This window comes from Nycticebus coucang, chromosome 14 (assembly GCF_027406575.1).
Source record: "Nycticebus coucang isolate mNycCou1 chromosome 14, mNycCou1.pri, whole genome shotgun sequence".
Classification (NCBI taxonomy): Eukaryota; Metazoa; Chordata; class Mammalia; order Primates; family Lorisidae; genus Nycticebus; species Nycticebus coucang.
In genome coordinates, this window is record NC_069793.1 from 84,437,493 (window position 1) to 84,460,609 (window position 23,117).

General features: G+C 37.4%; 1 protein-coding gene across 1 annotated transcript in view; it reads left to right on the plus strand.

The window, feature by feature from the left end:
- Positions 1 to 19,255: 19,255 nt before the first annotated feature.
- TYR (tyrosinase) overlaps positions 19,256 to 23,117 on the plus strand; it is a 78,355-nt gene continuing 74,493 nt past the window's right edge. Inside the window, exon 1 of the mRNA XM_053561784.1 lies at positions 19,256 to 20,571. Within this exon, the coding sequence (XP_053417759.1) occupies positions 19,753 to 20,571 (819 nt within the window). The 5' untranslated portion in view covers positions 19,256 to 19,752. The remainder of the gene's footprint in view (positions 20,572 to 23,117) is intronic.

A 23,117-nucleotide genomic window follows, 5' to 3' on the forward strand; every position in this document is an offset into this window, starting at 1 on the left:
GTGGACAGTGAATGTAGGATTTGAAAATGAGATTTTGCTGGAGTTTCTCTTTTCCCAACACTATGTCCTACAATAAATCAGACTGAGAAGCATCTGTCTCATCACCAGTTTCTTCTATGCTGAGACAAGGCCAGTAAGTTCCAACTGCATCAGGTCTGTTCTGTCTGTGTCTCAGGGCCTTGGATCCTATGATGTAAATGCGCCTTTTTGACAGCAGTCAGCATCAGAGGATGATAAAGACTTCTCAACTATTAGATCCTTAATGGGTAGAGTGATGAGAAGGAATAGGGAATTTGATAAGTTTGATATAAATGCGCCTTTCTGACAGCAATTGTTATTGGAGGATGATAAAGACTTCTCAACTATTAGATCCTTAAGGGGTACAGTGATCAAAAGGGATAGGGAATTCTAAGTTTGAGAATTGACTTACAACTATGAAATACTCAAAGGATCAAGGAAAATTTCCTTAATCCTTCAGCCTGTCTGTTTTTCTGGCATGTAAAATAAAAAAGTATGCTATTGAATCTTAGTAGCACAAAGAGATATGTATTAGTAACTTTAAATAATTGACACAGTGTAGGATAAGGGAAAAGATGATAATCCAAAATTCTATATAATTCTTTAATGTTCATTACCTAATTTTTTTTACAATTGCTAATATAAGAAGCAAGCTAAATGTAGGATTCGATAGCATTTTAATATTTTTTAATTGATACATAATACAAAATTGCTACATATTTTAGGGAAACTTATGACATCTTGATACATTCATATAATATATAATGACCAGGTCAAGGTGATTGTGTTATCTATCACCTCAAATATTTATCTTTTCTCTATGCTGGTACCATTTGGACTCTTCTAGTTACTTAGAAACATATAATATATATTGTTAACTATATCTTACAATAGATATTGAACACTGGATCCCATTCTTTTAATTGTTTTTATACCAATTAATCAATGGAAAGAATATGTAATATTTGGAGGTGTGAGGGATACAAGCTTTCTATACTAAAAACATTATCTAGTTCAATTTTCATTTTAATCCTGACTTTATTACCTCTATTTTACTAAAAAAAAATAGACTGAAATCCAAATGAAGTTGATGGCTTGTATAAGACCAAACTTTGGTTTTATATGATGGACTACTCAAAGCCCTTTCACATGTGTTTTGTTTGTTTGATTTTTCTATGTTTTATTAGTGCCTCTGCATAAAAGGTCATATTATTGGGAGGCACCTGTGGCTCAAGGGAGTAGGGCACCGGCCCCATACACCGGAGGTGGAGGGTTCAAACCTGGCCCGGGCCAAAAAATTGCAAAAAAAAAAAAAGCCCTATTATTAAACAGAATAAAATGGAAATGTTTGACAAAAACAAGAGTTTGTAAGTGATTTTTGGAACACGCTGTAACCAATGTGTTACTAGGAAATCTCCTTGTACTTAGCATTTATTGATGCTTTTAGATATGCAGGATTTATAACAGAGCTGTGAGCCACATCAACAGCACAAAATTATTCTATTGTATGCCATGATAAGACTTATAAATCTTATAATGGTAAAACTTCTAAAAAATGTTGGCCTAGACTTCAGAAGTAATGAATTGAGGCCAATGGTGAAAGTAATAATTAAATACTTGTGTCTTTGTTAGTTATGATCTTTCTAAGGGCCTTCTCCTTACTTTTACTTTAAAAATCCTATTATTTGCCCATATGAACCCTACCTAATACCTGTGCGCTGTGAGATGTATATTGTGCAATCCTTAACTCATCCCAAAGTTCCTACATCGTGAAATTTTTCATACTGCTCCTATAGAGGTCATATTTTCTTGTTACTTCTGCTCTCTCTGTCTTAAACATTATCAGTTAATTGCATTCCTTAATATATCCTGTCATCTCTGCTGTTCTCTCTACCTGGGCAACACAGCCTTTCTCTTTTTTACCCCTTACCTATTTAGTTATAACCATTATTCCTTCACTGATAGCATAGGTTATTTATGTCATAATTTCCTGCAGATGAATCCCAATGTATAACACTGGTAAAAAAAAATAAATAAATAAGTAAAACACACACACACAAACAACAACAACAAAAAACAAAGATGTTGTGGTGACATCAGTAAGTTTAAACCCTGATTTCATCAGTTGCTAGCTTCATATTCTTGGATAAATATTTAAAGTTTATGAACCTCATTTTATTCATTTTCAGGATTAGAATAACCATGTCACATAGGTTAGTTGTGAGGAGGAATGGCATTATGTGGCAAGCACAGAACACGCCTTTGTGCTGGGTATCATTCCATTGGCCACCTCCAGCTACCCTTTCTCCACCTTCCGTGCCCTATTCTGGGCCCCAGGAGGCTGACTCGTAAGGACTGCATCGGGGGCTCCTAGCCCCGCTGGCTTGAGCTGGATTACATCCACAGATGTGCCCAGCTAGGAGATCAGAAGGCAGAAGGAAAATGATTTCAAAGATCAGGATATTTGGTTCCCAAATCCCCCTCTGCCACGCAGCCACAAGTTGCCTGCATCTTGTACAAGGTCACAGTTCCTGCCAGTGGGCTCAGTCGATACCGTGACCTCCTCTGTCGTCAGTACTGGTTCTTTGTCCTTACCCTCCACGCCTAGCATACTTCATTGGCCTTTGTTTGCTTCCTTAGACCCTACCACCAAAATTGTAAATAGACACTTTGTTAAACCTTTCTCAAAAAGCCAGCTTGAGTGTGTCAGCTGCTTCCTGTCAGTGCCCTAACTGATACCACATTCAATATTACGAACAATGTGCACTTAATAAACTGTCCTGAAATTGTCTCTTGATTTCTCTGACTCCCTGCCAGATTGTGATCTACTCCAGAGCAAAGACCATGGCTCGTTTCTCACTGTTATGCTCTGTTGTCATGCACATTGCTTGACAAAATATAAACACTAAATAAATGATTGTTTGATTAGATAAAGGAAGTAACATGTATTTATTCTGACTCCTTAAAAATAGGCACTTATCTGAACTCTTGAGTACAGTACTTCACACTAGGTGGTTCAAATAAATTTTTTCTGTTATGGATGTAAATTTGTCCAGAAATGATAATACAAGATGATTAAAAGCATTTTTTCAAGGCAAATTAAGCTTGGGAACAATCAACGGGCCATCAAGTTAAGTGCTACAATAAAGTGAGCTTAGAAGGAGAGACAGAACAGGCTGAACGATAGGAAGATATGCAAGTTAATGTTAGGTGAATGTACTTATAAATCCATACTTACTCTGGTAATTTGTTTAAGCATTTGGAGTAAAGTGAATTGAGAAGGGAGCATTGTATAGATTATTTAGGTAAACATTTTTTCAACCACTCTCTTGTATCTTTTTGAAAATATTTCACTCCAAGCATGACAACTGAGGTTAATTCTTTTCTTTTCACCATCAGAGTCATGTTTATTTTGTTAGTTTGGCGGAATAGGTCTATATCCTCCACTATATTTATCCTAAGGAATAGGAAATATCTTGAAACTACAGGAGCTGCTCAGGAAAAGACAAGTGGTTTCAAGTGGCCAATCAGAATCTGTGAATTTTGGGCTCAGATTTTGGAGGAAATAGTTTAAACTCAAACTTTCAAAGAGAAGAAGGTGAAGTTTATGAAAGTACTTCATTATTTTAAGCTCTGAGCTTAAAACAACCTTGGCAATTAGACCGGGCAGGCATTATTACTTCTGTTTAATAGCTGTGGACCCTTAAAATCGGAGAGGTTAGGTTCTTTGCTCTAAGTCATACAGAAATGGCAACACTGTATTAATATTAATTTGTACTAATTTGTGGCCTAGAATTTCCACTTTACCAGAATGACTATTCTAACCCAGAGTCAGCCAGTTGTTTACTTGAGTTTATTGCAGTCCCATTTCCAAAGCCTATCTTCCTTCTAAAAATTATATATGTTTTCTCCTATCATTAATTAATGTTTTTGTTATTGTTGTTGTTGTTGTTGTTGTTGTTGTTTTGCAGTTTTTGGTCCGGGCTGTTTTTGAACCCACCACCTCTGGCATGTGGGGCCGGTGCTCTACTCCTTTGAGCCACAGGCACTGCCACATTAATTAATATTTTTTACTTACATTGTTTTTGACACTTTATGAGAACCTTTTTCATATTAAAATATTTTTCATTACTCCTATTGACAAAAGACCTGGTAATTGCTCATGTGACCATTCATTTTGGTTTGCATTTTTGGTTTTTTTAGAACCATACTTGATCTTGAGATCACCCAGAAACTGTTGCATGACATTGCCTAAAACAGTGATTTCTAACCCATTGGTTGTTAAGAACCTTAAAGGACATGAAGTTATTTGCGGGGTCTTAAAGATGTATACAGAGACAGTATTATATATAGACAAAGTATTTCTATGACAAATATATACACTTAATATTTTAGAAATGCATGTACACTACTCTGAAAGAGAAAACATATTTATGTAAGTGTAGGGGATTAAAAAGTAGGTGATTTCATCCATCACAAAGTGGCTGACACCCTTACAACAAAAGAGAGATGAAGAAGAGAAAGCATAGCACATTTATGTAATACAAGTTTTAGATGACATGGGAGTCTTCAGAAATGAAGATCCAAAGACCAAGAAAACATATTTTTTTTTTATTTTTGGGGATTCATTGAGGGTACATAGAACCAGGTTGTATTGATTGTTTTTGTTAGATAAGGACCCTCCTGTAATTGTGTCCCACCCCCAGTGCTTACATTTGATGAATAGTCGTGTAGAAGTATGATTGGACAAAAGAAGGTAAGTTCCAATGGTAATAAACTGGGGGAAGGAAGAAAGAGGATTTAGCAACTCCTATTTATTTAGATTATTTTGGCCCTTGGGTTTGTGGTTGGACACCTGTCATCTGAAGGTCTTCAGGGCAGAAAGGAAAATGTCAGAGAGTGACCTTCCTAGGTTTTATTGCTTGTTTTGGGAGAAACATTCTGGTTTCTATGATCCACTTCAGGGGAAGAAAGGGTAGAAAGGGGAGGTCAGAGAGACCTACCTGCTTCTGTGGTCCCCTCAATGTCTCAGCTCAAAATACTCAGCCTGCCAAGCAGCCATACCTCAGGGTATTGTGTTCAGAAACCCAACAAAGAGAATTCTTTACCTGGCAATTTGTGTGATTATTCATCTTCATTAAAGACTGAAAGTCATGTGCTGTCTCCTAGGATCTACACAATTTATGGACAATAAAATAAGTTCTTTTGTTTCGTTTTGTTTTTTTTCACTTGCGAAAGCTGCACATGCTAATGCTCCATTTTGGTTCATTACTTAGATCTGCCCTGAAGTCATCAGAAGTTGTGCTGTCTCTCAGCAGCCACCCTCTAACTCTATGGGTACACTTTCCTGCTAGCCATTTTCTCTGTGATGTGTCTTAATTTATACCCTCTGTTCTTGCAATGTAGACTTTGCTCTTGGCTAATGATATCTAGATAATTTCTAATGAACACTGAATTACAAGTGATGAATGCATTAAATAGGAATAGAACCAGTTCTGCGTGTAGTAGAATTGTACATAATCAGGAAATTGACTCCTAAGCCAATTTATTAAACCGGAAATTAATACCCCCTGCCTTTAAGCTATGTTATAGACCAGGGGTCCTCAAACTACAGCCCACCGGCCGCATGAGGTGGTGTGATTGTATTTGTTCCCATTTTGTTTTTTTACTACAAAATAAGATATGTGCAGTTGCATAGGAATTTGTTCATAGTACTTTTTTTTTAACTATAGTCCAGCCCTCCAACGGTCTGAGGGACAGTGAACTGGGCCCTGTTTCAAAAGTATGAGGACTTCTGTTATAGACAGTTCAACTGAAGCAAAGAAAATATAAATCATTCAATATTGTGGTGACCACGCTATGCTTAACACTTTAACAGCCTGTAAAGGCTGGTTTTGAGGGAAGCTTTAGTGTATGATTAATGTAATTTATCACAAAAAAAGGCAAAGTATGAAGTAAAAAAAAAAAAAAATAAACAGAAGCAAGAATATTATAGTAAAATGCAATTAGTAAGCAAAACTAGCATTAACATGAAAAACAATACAATAAAATTAAATATCTGTGAGATTTAGAAGCATATAGAAAGAAATGGCTCTGCAATTTACTAGTAGTGTGATCTTACACACAAACCTCAGTCTCCTTAACTACAGAGGGATATAATATGCACCTTTCAAGCTTACTGTGAGAATAAAGGTCATGTAAATGAATAAAGGAGAAAACCATTCTTAGCAGGGGAAAAAGCATGTGCTAATTTCTGAATTCTAAGGAAACATGACATCTCAGTGTAATTGCAGAAGTTCAATATCTTAAGGAACAATGTTTTAATTGGAGAAAAAGGGCAAGTAAGGACGCTGGGGAGAGAAAAAAGGGCCAATTAAAAATAATGATATCTAATTATGTCTAATAAAATAATTATTTCCCAGCTTTTTATACCAGAAAAAGGCCTAGAAGTAATGAGAACCCTGTAGAGGTGAAAACTCCTACACCAAATTTGTGATCTTTAATAAAAACAGTGAATATTTATTGAGTATTTAATACGTGTCAGACCTTGTATTGAGTGTTTAACACATATTATATCGTTTGAAAGTCAAAAAAGTCTTATGTGGTGGGGCTGAGCACACTGGAGTCACAATAAATGAAGTTGGTGAAGTTACTTAGAAAATCTTGGGCAGCACCTGTGGCTCAGTTGGTAAGGCGCCGGCCCCATATACCGAGGGCGGGTTCAAACCCGGCCCCGGCTGAACTGCAACCAAAAAATGGCTGGGCATTGTGGTGGGCGCCTGTAGTCCCAGCTGCTCGGGAGGCTGAGGCAAGAGAATCGCTTAAGCCCAGGAGTTGGAGGTTGCTGTGAGCTATGTGATGCCACAGCACTCTACCGAGGGCCATAAAGTGAGACTCTGTCTCTACAAAAAAAAAAGAAAAAGAAAGAAAGAAAATCTTAAGTACATATTCATTCTCTTCCTCCTCTTCCCATGGGGCCTAAGGACTAACAATCAGCAGACCTTGGATATAAAATCAGAGAGTCTGACTTCATAATATCAAATTCAGGGTCAATGACTTCTACAACTTTATATCCCCCAGGCAATTATAGAGAGTCTAAGCAATTATAGATGCTCAATACTCATTTATTGAAAAAAATAAATTAGTCTAAACTTTAACTATAGAGTGTTGATAGCAATATATGTTTTCCTACAATTCTGCACATGCATACACATAAATGCATGAGAGTCATTGACCAACATATTATATTGTAGCATAGCTGATGTCTATTATTTAGCAGTTTAATTATCAATGTGTATTTCAAAAGAAGTGCACTAAGTACAAAAACTTTATAAATCTTCATAATAGCTAAATATATACTGTTTAGAGGTTGTTAGGGAATCACTTTATTATTCTAAAAATCGATAAATAAAGGGCAAGAATCAAACATTTACCCAACCTTTCTTATACATAATGCTTTTCGGTGCAACTAAATAGTTAACAAAGAAAACTTATTTTTTACAAAAGAACCACAGTCTATAAACACAAACAAAACAATAGAATTAGAAAAATAACCATTCTGAAGTCTTTAATAAGATAATGGATATAGGAGAGGGGCAGAGGGGATATATGATGGCGGACAGGAAGGACATTTAGCTGAGCCTTCCTAGAACACAAGGGCAGAGGGAGAGGGCTGGGTCAGTCCGGTTGTGGAATATTGATACACAGTGGTGGTTCGGAGTGTACAGTGTGGAGGTGGACAGCTGCATTTGGCTGGAGTGCGGAAAACTAACACACTTGGGCAAGTTTCTGGGAGCACACCCAGGCTCCAGCCGTGGGACGGCAGTGAGGTCCCAGAAGAAACTTATAGCAGTTTATGGTTCTTGGGGGAAGTTAGGTGGTGGTGCTCTCCCGAGTGGAATTTGGAGTGTTGGCTGGAGCACCTTTACCACAGTTTGGCAACCAGTGAAGCATCCATAGGGGAAAAGTTCCCAGATGGGGGAATGAAATAGTAGGAACGGGCACCACTAGCTTGTATAAGCCACATCTTGCTTGGCGCCTGCAAGGAGTGGACCTTTACCCATGTCAGGATCAGGGATTCTGAAAAGACCGGAGAAGTGGGCATTCCTGAGCAGAATGTGGGGGCCAGTTCGGGGTGCTGTCTGGAGCAGTCCTACTGTGGTTTTGGTAGCAGGTGAAACACCCATATGGGGGAAAGTTCCTGGTCAGGGAGAATGGCACTAGAAGCCTCTGCAGGTGGGCCTCTTGCTGGGGCCCAAGGCTCAGCGGTCTGAGTTCTGTGGGGAGCAGTCCTTCCCTCAGGCCCAGGGACCCCTGCTGTCCATGGGAACACTTGCAGGGGTAATCTGTGAGACCTGTCTCTGAAGAACTGTCCAGAACTCTGGAATTCCAGATCTGTGGGGGCAGGAATCTTCCTGATAAACAGGCAAGCACCAGGAACAAAGAAGCTGGCAAACTGCTCTAAGGCTGGGAACCAGAGAGAGGTTAACAGCTGTGTTGTTTTGCCCCCCAAAGTCACAGCGCCACCCGGTGTCCAGGAAGTATATTGCAGAGTAAATATATTCCTACAAAAATTGAATCCCTATGTCATATATATGTGTGTATATAATTTTTTTTTTTTTGGTTGTAGTTGCCTTTGTTTTTCTCTTCTTTTAGTTTTAGCTTATAGTATTATTATTATTTTATTATTTTTTCTTTCTCTTCTTTCCTTCCTCAATTGGTTGCTAAGATTGCTTACATCAGGCTATCTTAGCTTTTTTTTTTCTTTTATCTATCTTCAGTATACTTTGCTTTTTGCTAAGTTATATGGTTGGATCTTTCCTATCTTCCATTTTCACATTTAACAAAAGTGAGGACTTCTGTATTTGTTTAATTTCTTTTTGTTGTTGTTGCAGAATTTTAGTTTGAATTATTCTCTCATCCTAGTACACTCCTCTGCATTCTCTCAGTTGATAGAAACTCTTCTGCTCATCTCATCTCTCATGCATAAAATGCTTCGGCATCAGCTAAGATATTTTCCCCAACCCATTTCTTATTTTTTCTTTCTCTTTTTCTTGGTTTGTTGCCTTTCTTCTTTTTTTATCCCTCTTCCCTCCCTCTCCTTAATATGATTCAATTGTACATATAATTGTCTTTCATCTATGCTTATATTTATACGTTTTTCTTTTCTTTTTCCACCCTTTATTTGCTGAGGGTGGGTAAGACACAGCAGTGGTCCACCAGGTAGACTGTAGCAGTAGCCTGGCTCAAAGAGGCCAGGAGAACTTTCTATTCTCGGCCCCAGGAAGAAAGTAGTAGGAAGATCACGGTGCAGAACTTTTGTATGTTTCTTCCTGTTTTTCTTTCTTATTCAGTTTTTCCTTTTTTTATTTTTGTGTTTTCTCTTTTTCTTCTCTTCCTATTTTTTGACAGAGAAAGAGTCTGGCTATAGACAGACAAGTAAAGAGTGCCTAATTTTATGAAACCCATGAAGCTCAGCTCCTCACAACCTTTAAGCATGGCCTCAGCACCATGTTGAACAATAACATCTCTTCTATCACTCTTATCCTCCCTTTCTGACCTCCATCTCACCTGTTCTTCAATTTCCCTTCCCACTTTTGTTGACTTTCTTTCTCTTATTTTTCTTTATTTGCTTTTCTCCTACTCTTCTCCCCCTTTTATTTTTATTTTTCTTCTCTTCTTCTCTATCTCCTTTCCTCTTGCTTCTCTTTGCTTATGGTAACCTTCTCTGCCTTATGATCCCATAGTAAGAGGCTTTTTCCTCACCTTAACTCTGAGATAAGGTAACTTGAAACAAAGGAGGAAGTGATAAGGAAAAAAGATACACAAGGGAGTGAATAAGAAGAAGGCACACATGAAGAGGAACAAAAAGAAAAATTCAGGCACCATTAATAACCAAATTAGAGCAAGTCCTCCAATGGACCATAAGGCAATTTTTAAAGAAGACTCCTCCTATAAAGAATTAATGGATTTGACAGAAAGGGAATTTAAAATATGGATCATTAAGACAATAAAGAGATTGGAAGACAAAATGGACAGAACAAAACAAAAGTCAGACTAGAGATATGTAGAATACAAAAAAGACATTGGTGAGCTTAAAGAAATGAAGGAGACAATCAGGGAATATAAAGAAGTGGCAGAAAGTATCAAAAATAGATTAGACCATGGAGAAGAAAGAACATCAGAGCTAGAGGATAAAGTCTTTGAGTTAATACAGGTATTAACAGAGTCAGAAAAGAAGAGTGAGAAAGCAGAGCAGGTGCTTAAAGAACTACAAGATACTATGAAGTGTTCACACATTCCTATACAGATAATAGGAATCTCTGAAGGAGAAGACATTGTCCCAAAGGTATGGAAGCCCTACTTGAGACTATCATAAATGAAAACTTCCCAAGTGTTACTAAAGATCCTGACACACTCCGTTCAGATGGATACTGAACCCCAAGTCATCTCAACTCTAACAGAACCTCTCTAAGACACCTTGTAATGAACCTGTCCAAAGTCAAGATGAAGGAGAAAATTCTGCAAGTAGCCATGAGTAAGCACCAATTGACCTGTAAGGGCAGAACCATTAGGTTGACAGCAATCTTTTCAACTGAAACCTTCAAAACCAGGAAAGCACTGTCACCCACCTTCAACAAGCATCCTTACACAAAATAATTTTCAGCCTAGAAGCCTATATCCTGCCAAATGTAGCTTCAAAATTGATTGAGAAATCAAATCATTTGCAGATATACCAAACACTGAGAAAATGAGTCACAACTAGACTAGCTCTGCAAGAAATACTTAGACCTATTCTGAATACTAAACAACACAATGAACCACCACCAAAGTAAACATCTACAAGGCAAAGGCCAGAATTTAGCTTCCACAATGGTACAAAGAATTAAACTACACAACAAACTACCTCACAATAAGACGAAAAGAATTCTACCACAACTATTATTACTTTTAATTAATGTCAATGCATTGAATTCCCCACTGAAGAGGCAACAGGCTGGCTGACTGGATGAAAAAACACAAGGCATCCATATGCTGTCTATAGGAGACACACCTAGCCTGGAAGGACAAATCAAGACTCAGGGTTAAGGGATGGAAAATAGTGTTTCAAGCAAATGGAAATCAGAAGAGAGGGGTTGCATCAAATTCTCAGATACAATCGAATTCAAAGTTTTTCTTTAAGTTAAGAAAGACAAAGATAGACACTTCATACTCATCAAAGGAACAACACAACAAGAAGACATGTCAATACTAAACTTTAACACACCTAACTTAAATGCTCCCAGATATATGAAACAGACCTTTATGGGTCTGAGCAATATGATATCCCATAACACCTTAATATCACTGGACAAGTCCTCTAATCTAAAACTAAACAAGGATAAAAAGTACTTAAACGTGATCCTAGATCAAATGATATTGATAGACATATACAGAACACACCATCCCAAAGGAAAAGAATATACTTTTTTTTCTCATCAGCTCATGGCACATACTCCAAAATAGATCATATCCTAGGATACAAATCAAACTACAGCAAAATTAAAGGAATAGAAATGATACTATGTCTCTTCTCAGACCACCAGGCCATAATGGTGAAGCTCAACTCCAACAAAGTTGTTCATCCCCACACAAAATCTTGGAAACTAAACAAACTTATGCTGAATGATAGTTGGGCTCAGGAAGAGATTAAAGAGGAACTTGTTGATTTCCTCAGACACAAAAACAATGAAAACATGAGTTACCAAAACCTCTTGGATATAACAAAAGCAATCCTGAGAGGAAAATTTATCATGCTAGATGCTTACCTTCGAAAAACAGAAAGTGAGCACTTCAGCACACTCACAAACCACCTTATGGAACTGGAAAAAGAATAACAATCTACCCCCAAACTAAACAGAAGAAAAGAAATAGCCTAACTTAAATCAGAGGTTAATGAATTTGAAAAAAAAAATCAAAAAATTAATGAAATAAAAAGTTGGTTTTTTGAAAAAGTAAATAAAATGGATAAACCCTTGGCCAGACTTACTAGAAACAGAAAAGAAAAAGCTCTAGTAACCTCAATCAGGAGAGATAAAGGGGAAATAACAACAGACAGCACAGAGATAAAAGAGATTATCTCTCAATACTACAAGAAACTCTATGCCCGGAAATTTGACAATGAGGAGGAAATGGATCAATACTTGGAATCACACCCCCTCCCTAGACTTAATCAAGATGAAATAAACCTGAACAGACCAATATCAAGCACTGATATAAAAGAAACAATAAAAAATCTCCCAACAAAAAATGCCCTGGTCCAGATGGCTTCACACCAGAATTTTATCAAACCTTCAAAGAAGAGCTTATACTCATACTGCAGAAATTATTCCCAAAAATTGAGGAGGAAGGAACCTTCCCTACCACATTCTATGAAGAAAACATCACCTTGATGCCAAAACCAGAAAAAGACCTAACTAAAAAGGAGAACTACAGACTAATTTCACTAATGAATTTAGATGCAAAAATTCTCTATAAAATTCTAGCCAATAGATTACAGTTTATCATTTAAAAAGTCATACATCATGATCAAGTAGGATTCATCCCAGGGATGCAAGGCTGGATTAACATACACAAATCAATAAACATAATTCACCATATCAACAGGAGAAAACACAAAGACCATATGATCCTCTCTATAATGCAGAGAGAGCATTCAATAAAATTCAACCTCCTTTCCTAATTAGAATGCTGAAAAATATAGGCATTGGTGGCACATTCCTTACACTGATCAAAACCGCCTATGACAAACCCACGGCTAATATTATACTGAATGGAGTAAAACTGAAAGCTTTTCCACTCAAGACTGGAATAAGACAAGGGTGTCCTCTATTGCCACTACTATTCCATATGGTGTTGGAAGTTCTAGACAATACAAGCAGGCAAAAGAAGGAAATTAAAGGCATCCAGATGGGGGCAGAGGAAGTGAAACTCTCCCTCTTTGCCAATGATATGATCTTATACTTAGAGAACTCCAAAGACTCAACCACCGGACGCCAGGAAGTGATCAAAAAATACAGTAATGTCTCAGGATATAAAATCAATATCCACAAATCAGTAGCCTTTGTATATGCCAATAGCAACCAAGATGAGAAGGAAATCAAGGACACGATTGTCTTCTCAATAGCTCCAAATAAAATGAAATACCTAGGAATACACCTCACAAAAGAGGGAATGGAACTTTATAAAGAAAACTATGAACCCCTAAGAAAAGAAATAGCAGAAGATATTAACAAATGGAAGAACATACCTTGCACATGGCTATGAAGAATCAACATTGTTAAAATGTCTATACTTCCCAAAGCAATCTACAGATTCAATTAGCATTGAAATACCTATTAAAATACCAACATCATACTTTCAAAACTTGGACAAAATAATTCTGCATTTTGTATGGAACCAGAAAAAAACCCATGTCACCAAGGCAATTCTTAGTAATAAAAACAAAGCCAGAGGCATCAGCCTACCAGACTTTAGGCTGTAATACAAGGCCATAGTGATCAAAACAACATGGTATTGACACAAAAATAGAGACATAGACACTTGGAACCAAATAGAAAACCAGATGAAACATCTTACAGCCACCTAATTGTTGATAAACCAAATAAGAGTATACAGTGGGGGGAAAAAAATCCCTATTCCATAAATGGTGCTGGGAGAACTAGATATCCACATGTAAAAGACTGAAATTAAGTCTGCACCTTTCTCCCCTCACAAAAATTGATTCGAGATGGATAAAAGACCTTAATCTAAAGCATGAAACAATTAAAATCCTCAAAGACAGTGTGGGGAAAACACTGGAAGCTATCGAACTGGGGAAGGACTTTATGAGGGAGACTTCCATGACAATCGAAATGACAACAACAAAAATAAATAAATGTGACTTAATGAAACTGAAAAACTTCTGTATAGCTAAGAAGACAACAACCAAAGCAAACAGACAACCTACACATTAGGAAAGGATATTTGCATATTTCGATTCAGACGAAAGCTTGATAACTAGAATCTACAGAGAACTCAATTAATCAACATAAAGAGAGTGAACAATCCCTTAGATTGCTGGGCAAGAAACGTGAATAGAACCTTCTCTAAAGAAGACAAACGAATGGCTAGCAAACATTTGAAAAAATGCTCATCATCCCTAATTATTAGAGAAATGCAAATCAAAACCACCCTGAGATATCATCCAACCCCAATGAGAATGGCCCACATCACAAAGTCTCAAAACTGCAGATGCTGGCATGGATGTGCAGAGAAGGGAACACTTTTACACTGTTGGTAGGACTGCAAACTAATACAACCTTTTTGGAAGGAAGTATGAAAAACCCTCAAAGAACTCAAGCCAGACCTCCCATTTGATCCTACAATCCCATTATTGGGCATCTACCCTAAGGAAAAAAAAATTCTTTTACCACAGGGACATTTGCACTAAACTGTTTATTGCATCTCAATTTACAATCACCAAAATGTGGAAACGGCCTAAATGCCCACCAACCCAGGAATGGATTAACAAGCTGTGGTACATGTACACTATGGAATACTATTCAGCCACTAAAAAAGATAGACATTTTTCATATTTTGTATTAACCTGGATGGAGGTGGAATACATTATTCTTAGTAAAGCATCACAAGAATGGAGAAACAAGAATCCTATGTACTCAATTCTGACATGAGGACAATTAAGGTCCTAGTACACAGTGTGGGGTAGGGGAAGGGGAGAGCTGAGAGAAGGAAGGAGGGAGGGGGTGGTGGGTCAAGGGTGGGTACACTTTTGGGGGACGGGACACAATTATATGAGGGTCTTTATCTAACAAAAGCAATCAATGTAACCTTGTTCCGTGTACCCTCAATGCATCTCCAACAATAAAATAATAATAATGGATATAGGAAACAATTATCATGGCATAATAAAACCATATATAACTTTGTAAGAAAATTATGTAATAGGATGGGCTGATATCATCTTAAGTTACTGATCGATTTTAAGAACAAACATTGGGTAAAACAGACAATATTGCTTTATAGTATCTTGGGGAAAGTTGTACTCAGGAAAATCTGTGAAATAATTCTTTAAAAAAGCAAAAACTAAATTGACCCAGAGTATAATAAAATCTCTAGATCCAACTCCCTAATTATGGAAAATTCAAGAGATTATTATTGAAAATGCATACAGTGATGGAAAACACAATATAATGAACATGTTAAATACACAAACATAAAATTATTCAACCTTAAAATGTGATAAAATTCTACAGGACATAACCCAGTTTCTTCCATAAATAAATCCCATTTTTTAGGAAAGGAAGGGAAACATATAGATTAAATTAAACTGATAAAATATATCATCCAAATGCAATGTATAAACCCTGTTTGGACCTTTACAAAGCATTTTTGAGATAAATAAAATAAACTGACCATAAATTTAAAATCAGATGATACTAAGAAATTACTGTTTTCTCTTTGCATGATGTATGTTGTCATATTTTATATCTTTAATTGGGAGACATTTATACTTATCATAAAGATTATAAGTGAATTGTGTAATCTGAGGTTTATTTTAAAACATTCCAGAATTTGAAGTTGGTGGGAATAGGAGAAACAATGCTTTCAGAAAAACTCTAGTTGTTGAAGTCTGATGACAGACACGCACTAGTTCATTGCACCTTTTTTTACTATGACTTCTCAGCCTTTGCATAAGATGAAGTGTAGTTTATTTTTACTGATTTCAGCATATTTAACTATTTCCTTAGTAAATTTTAATTTTTAAATGGTATCTATTGATTCTCAGGTAATTTTATTAGCTTTACTCAATAAAGCTATGATTACAACTGAATGGGTGGGGTGAGGTCTGAAAAACAAAGCTGGAGAAGTGATTTTAATCTCAAATAAAGGAGCAAATACAAGTGACCCAGTGAAAAAAGAGTAAGACTAACCATGTCAAGGCCAGGGAGTGGGCAAATGATCTACACAAATCCCAGAAATGGAGGACCAGTGTCTATAGCTAGTATATCTATACTCACAAACTTGTACTCTCAAATGCAATATATCTAAATTTGAACCCATATTCAAATCCCAGAAATGTTTACCTTCTACTGACCTTTATTTTAATTAATGGCAAAATCCAGAAATCTAGCAGTTAACCCCAAATCTTTCTCTCCTTCATTTCCTATTACTCTTGAATTCATCTCCTGTGTATCTCCCAAATCCATTCACTTACATCCATCTTGAGGATCATCACTCTGTGCCCAACAACACTACTTTTTTTCCTGGCTTATTCCAATAATCTAACAGTTATTTCTACATTTAGTCTAGCTTCCATTCCACATCTGTTCTCATCTGAGTAGCTTTGGTGAAATGTTTTAAATTAATAGATGATAGCATCTAAACTCTGCTTCAAACTCTTTATGGACTGTGATTGGGTCCGTACGTACACCTCAATGCTTATAGCACATCTCTACCACTTTGGTGCTATAGCCAGCCTTAAACTGCCCTAGGAGCCCTGAATATACCACGTTGCTTCCTCTTTGGAACCTTTGGTGTGGTATTCTGCCTGCCTGGAAAGCTCACACTCCCACTGTTCTCCTCTTTACTAAACAGACATCTTCTAACCTTTCAGATGTCACTTGAAATGTCACTTCTCTTTCCTTGATACTCTCCTCATGAGATTAAATAGGCTCTGCCATCTTCCCTAAGTGCTCACTGTTTTTCTTTTATAGTCACTTTAAAAGTCACTTAATTTATGAAAGGATTATTTAAAGTATACGCAGCTTAAAATATTAATAAAATTATGAATGTTAAAATATTATTTTAGAAGATTATAGTCTTCATGATGATTGTGAGGTGGGATAGGAAACCCTCCAAAACCCCTTACCCATGATTGAAAGAAGGAAGTAAGTAGCTAAAATAAAAATTAAGGAACAAGAGTAGCCGCCAGTGTGGCACTGCACTTATTGCCTGACCCATTGTCCAGAGTAGAATTGTTTTCTTAGCCAGACTTGTGATCTCCCTACCCAGACTTGTGATCTGTGACTGCTGTAACTGTAAGTGCTGTAATGTTTTTTTTTTTCTTCTGTAACAAACCAATGACGAAAGTCGGTTGCTTGCTTGCTGGCTGGACTGCATGTAGCCCCTTGACAGAACAGATCATTACCCTATATAAACCCTTCCCTTCTCATGGCCTGGGCTGTTCCCTCTGTATCCACGTAGGGGGACAGTAGGTTGGCCAACCTAATAAAGACTCCTAAAATTGGTTTTAATTAATTGATGTCTCTGGTAGTCCTTTAAAATCTCACACTCTGTAACAACAGAAAGTTCTCTGTTTGCTGACTGTACGATCCCCATCTCTCAGGCTATGCCTGACAGCTGATGCTGAGTAGATATTTACAGTGTTTACTGACCCTCTAAGTTTAACCAAGACGGTATTATATTAATTCTGTATTCCCAAAATAGTATGGGACCTTTCAAATCCTATACCTGGAGATAACCTGGAGACAAGTAAAGAATGTACACCTAGAGTCAGGGGGGAGCTGGTGAATGGTAAATTTAATATTTACCAGGACTGGCAATAAAACCACTACAATTGTGGACCCAGGAGAAGTGGCCTATATTGGGAGGAATGCATAGGTTGATTTAGGGAAATTTTCTGTGGAAAGAAAATTAATAGGCAAAGCACATTTTAGTTATTCCTGTAAGCAGGCATTGAAGATTATGAGAAACAGACTTGGAAGAGCAAACACAAAACTCTTAGAAAGTATGATGGAGACTTTCTAAGTTGTTTCACTAAGAAGCCTGATAGAGAGGCAAGTGTAAGGCAAAATTCTCCATTAAACTGAACTTGAAACGTTGAATTCTGTCTGCAAGTAGATGGAAAAGAATTATTAAAGGCCACGTGTGGTTATAAGCAATACAGAACCAAGACTCCCCACGGACAAGAAGCCCTGTGTTAATCCTCTTTGTGGCTCCGAAAGAAGCAGAGACAGAAAAGATTAAGCCTCCTTGTGTATATCATGTGATGACTTCCTGATCCCGGCCGGAGCCGGCATTTCCATGGAAACTTCTCTTCCTCTTCACCCACACACTGCAAAGGCTACTACCTGCAAAAGCTGCTCTGAGTCTCAAAGAAGTTGTGTGGAGGAGCCTTAACGGGTTTTGTTTGTTTGTTTTTAAACGATGAGACAAACTCCAGTGAAAGGAAGGGAAAGCAGAGCAGGCTGACCAATCAGAATCACCAGGATAACTAAGTTCCCTGAAACTTAACCCAGGGTCCAAACACTGATGATTCCCTCAAAGGTTTTGCTTTCCTTCCTCTGTTCTTTAAGTTCAGCTCAGCTTTTGGTGTTGAGCTGGATAAGGAAGGAAGCAACTTTGATTTTGTCACTCTTCAGCTCACAAAAGGGCTCGCTCACCTTAGTTGAAGCCACTAAGTCAGTCTTGAAGCCCCTCCGTGGACTGGTCCCCAGTTTAATTTTCTGTAATGTGAGGAGGCTTGCTTGAATCTTAATTCTTCAACACAGGAATCTGAAACACAATTTCCACCTCTACCCATTTCTCTTGCCTCAAGCATTGTCTCAGTTCTCCTTTGTCTTTCCAAATTATGCTCGCTCTCTGAGATTTCACTCTAGGGGCACTGCCTCCCAATACTCACCCACTCCAAAACTACACTGTCCTTTCTGATAGCCTCAGTTTACAAATATTTCCATTCCATTAAAAGGTTCCTGCACTTATTATCTATGATACTAATATAAGTGATTAAAATTACATTTTAGCCATGCATTTCAATTACTTTGTCTCATTATACAAACAGGTAAAGAATTGAGATGATTAAAATATATTTCTTGAATAAACATATTACTCCTGGTTTGTTCACTCACTATATTGAGAATTCCTTTGCATGATTCACATTGCAAACAAAATTTCAAATAAATTTCATTTATAGAGAATTTATAAGTGAATAAATGTGGCTAAAGTATTCAGAGAGAGAGAGATCTTTGGAGTGGAGGACTATCCCCACAATGAAGCAGATCACTCAAAAATCAAAGTGACCTCTTCTTGGGAATAGTCAGAAAATGCATTAAGATAATCAGAGAAAATTATCAGAATTTTCTTTTCTTTTAATACTTTGTATAAAATAAATGAGCTTAAATGTAATCAGATATAAGACATAATCTCTGGGTTGTATAGAAAATCTCTCTCTGCAAAGTGAGTTCTACAAATATTGTAGCCTATTTTCTGGTCTCTGAAAAATAACTAATTTGTACCCATAATCTCCAGCATGTCTTTACCTTTCTTAATAAGAGAAAGACACTACTTCTCATTTGCAAGTTCAAATCATCATTAATTTTATAGTCAATGAAGTGGGTTTTCGTAGGTCAGGCATTACCATTACTGATCTTACTGTTAATATTCTAACCATAAGTATTAAATTACTAATGGTGAAGAGGGTTTTTCATTTTTAATATAAGCCTCTTCTACTTATGGGATATATGCCAACTCCAAAGAAATGTTAGTCATGTGCTTTTCAGAAGATGAAAGCTTAAGATAAAGGCTGAAAGTGTTTGATGCTGGAGGTGGGAGTGGTATTATATAGGTCTTAGCCAAGACATGTGATAGTCACTGTAGGAGAAACTGGAAAGTGAAGTCTGTTGCTCTGCTGCTCTGATTGATCAGCCAGCAGACCCTGTGAGGACTAGAGGAAGAATGCTCCTGGCTGTTTTGTACTGCCTGCTGTGGAGTTTCCAAACCTCTGCTGGTCATTTCCCTCGAGCTTGTGCCACTTCCAGGAACCTGATGGAGAAGGAATGCTGCCCACCATGGAGGGGCGATGGGAGTCCCTGTGGCCAGCTTTCAGGCAGGGGTTCCTGCCAGGATGTCCTTCTGTCCAATGCACCGCGTGGAGCTCAATTCCCCTTCACGGGGGTGGATGACCGGGAGTCTTGGCCCTCTGTCTTTTATAACAGGACCTGCCAGTGCTCTGGCAACTTCATGGGATTCAACTGTGGAAATTGCAAGTTTGGCTTTTGGGGACCAAACTGCACAGAAAGACGACTCCTGGTGAGAAGAAACATCTTTGATTTGAGCATCTCAGAAAAGGACAAATTTCTTGCCTACCTCACTTTAGCAAAGCATACTGTCAGCACAGACTACGTCATCCCCACAGGCACCTATGGCCAGATGAATAATGGAACAACGCCCATGTTTAATGATGTCAACATTTATGACCTATTTGTCTGGATGCATTATTATGTGTCAAGGGACACACTGCTTGGGGGGTCTGAAATCTGGAGAGACATTGATTTTGCCCATGAAGCACCAGGTTTTCTGCCTTGGCATAGACTCTTCTTGTTGCTGTGGGAACAAGAAATCCAGAAGCTGACAGGGGATGAGAATTTCACTATTCCATATTGGGACTGGCGGGATGCAGAAAACTGTGATATTTGCACAGATGAGTACATGGGAGGTCACCACCCAGCAAACCCCACTCTACTTAGCCCAGCATCATTCTTCTCCTCTTGGCAGGTAAGATGTGCTAAACATACAGTGTCAAAGCAATCGCTTCTCCAGGCAGGTCTTTATCAATTTCCCTCCAGACTTGTCCCAGGTAGCATAGAAAACCTTATCATGTTCCCTTATAGTTCACTTTAGATATCTGTGTGACTATTTGTCTAATCTCCTCTACGAGGTATCTAAGGTGCAAGGAACAAAGAGTACTTGATTTATCATTGTTATTTCCAAGCACCTAGTATAGTCCCTGACAATTGGCAACAGCTCATAATGTATTTGTGAATGAATAAGTGAATGAATATTTAGGTGATTAAATAATTGATCTAGGCAAATGTTTCCAAATAATAAAATTATTCACAATAATGCTCCATAATACCCAAATTAAAAACACAAATTCCTTGTCCTATCTCAGACCCATTGATCATAATCTTCAAAAGGAGATCCCAGGAACTTACTAAAAGTCTATGGTAATTATTGTCATCAAAAAACTCCAAGCAATGCTTACTGGATTAGATATTCATTTATTTATTTATTTATTTTATTTCTTATTTTTCTAAGAGACAGAGTCTCACTTTGTCCCCCTCAGTAGAGTGCTGTGGCGTCACAGCTCACAGCAATCTCCAACTCTTGGGCTTAGGCAATTCTCTTGCCTCAGCCTCCCAAATAGCTAGGACTACAGGCACCTACCACAACACCCGGATATTTTTTGTGGTGTTGTTGCAGTTTGGCCGGGGCCAGGTTCGAACCTGCCACCCTTGGTATATGGGGCTGGTGCCCTACTCACTGAGCCATATCTGGGCACAGCCCAGATATTCATTTTTTAATATGCAAGAATCCTGAAGCTCAAATAGATAAATAATGAAAACAGCTAATTTTGATTGAGCATATAGCATGTGTGAGCCATGCTGCAAGTGTTTTTGTGCATTGACTCATTTAATGTGCTTATTAACCTTTCCCCATTTTAAAGATATTAAAATATTGAATAACTTGCATAAAATCATACAGGTGGGAAGTAGCAAAAATGTTTGTTTGTTCATAGTCTGGCTGGATGACTTCTCCATGCTGTTTCCAAGGACATGACTGCTGTCATATAATTAGCTAAAAGATCTTGCCCATTCTGTCTCACTTTTTCATGAAGCTGCTAAGGAAATTAGCCTTCTTTCTAACTCCTTGCAAACTTTAGACATAAGGGATCACTATTTTGAAATTGGATTCCTATTTCTTCCATTCTGAATTTTTCATTATGGATTAGAGACAAAGAGTAACCAAAGAAATATGTGTTTAATTATTTATCATTTTAAAATCACAAAGGTAGAAGGAATGTTTTTCTGCCTGACTCCCAAACATCTCTAATGCAGCACTTTTGATTAGCAATGTTTCATTAAATTAAGTCCAATATTTGAATGGGATGGGAAAAATCATACACTTGATGCCTCACACCCAGCAGTTTTGAAAAGTAGCTGTCACCCCCTTCCAAATGGAGCCTATTGGAGCTTCACTGGAAAACAGCTACTGTATGACTTCTGGTGTGGTGAATGTAAGCTATTTACCAAGAGTAATAAGTACATTTGTGTAGGCAAGGCTATGAAAAAAATCTATTTCAGTAATCCTTCAGACCTCAAGCCTTCATCTATAAAGTGCAAAACTCTCATCTAGCTCTCACATCATCTGTTATTGCTGAAAATGCTGCCACACTTGGATGTGGATTTTCAGTTATAATGCTTTCCTTAACTATGTTGCTTAACTTGACCCAGAAAGGCTGGAGGATTATCTAAATTATCATTAAAAAATGACAATAATCACACTGAAGCTTAACGGATAGCTACAGATTAATATTTAATTATATAAGGTATCCGGATCCAGATGATATCCGGAATTATATTCACACTATATTTTCTAATAATTTATTGATTGTCAAGTAGGTTTATTTTTTTTTTTCTTTTTATGATTGTGATCAATTTGGTCACTTTCTAAAGAAAATTTTTGGGTCTAGTGTGTAAGCCCTGGATATTACAATATTAAATTTCACCTTGTACTATGTTTTTAAAATAAAATTAGGATAGAGAGTAAAGGAGAAGACCACTAGTGGGTGGGGGAAAAGAAAACTACAATTTCAATAAAGAAGGTGAACATTTAAAGGTGAACATTTAAGGTCCACCTATTGTGTCTAAGTTGTATCAAGAGATAATCAGTGACAGTCACCCCATCTCCACTGGCTGTTCCCATTTCTCCACACAGACTTTCTGGTTACTGAATCCATTAAAAATTAAGATTCGGCCTACAGTCCCATCTTCTGAGGAGGCTGAGACGAGAGAATCACTTGAGCCCAAGACTTTGAGGTTACTGTGAGCTATGATGCCATGGCACTTTACCAAGATTGACAAAATGAGACTTTGCCGCAAAAAAAAAAAATTAAGATTGGTTGCTTATACTGATTTAATTCAGTACTTCTCGGTGTCAAAATCACCTAGGGAGACTTTTTACTTATTTATTTATTTTTTGAGACAGAGTCTAACTCTGTTGCTGTGGGGTTTAGTTCCATGACATCATCATAGCTCACA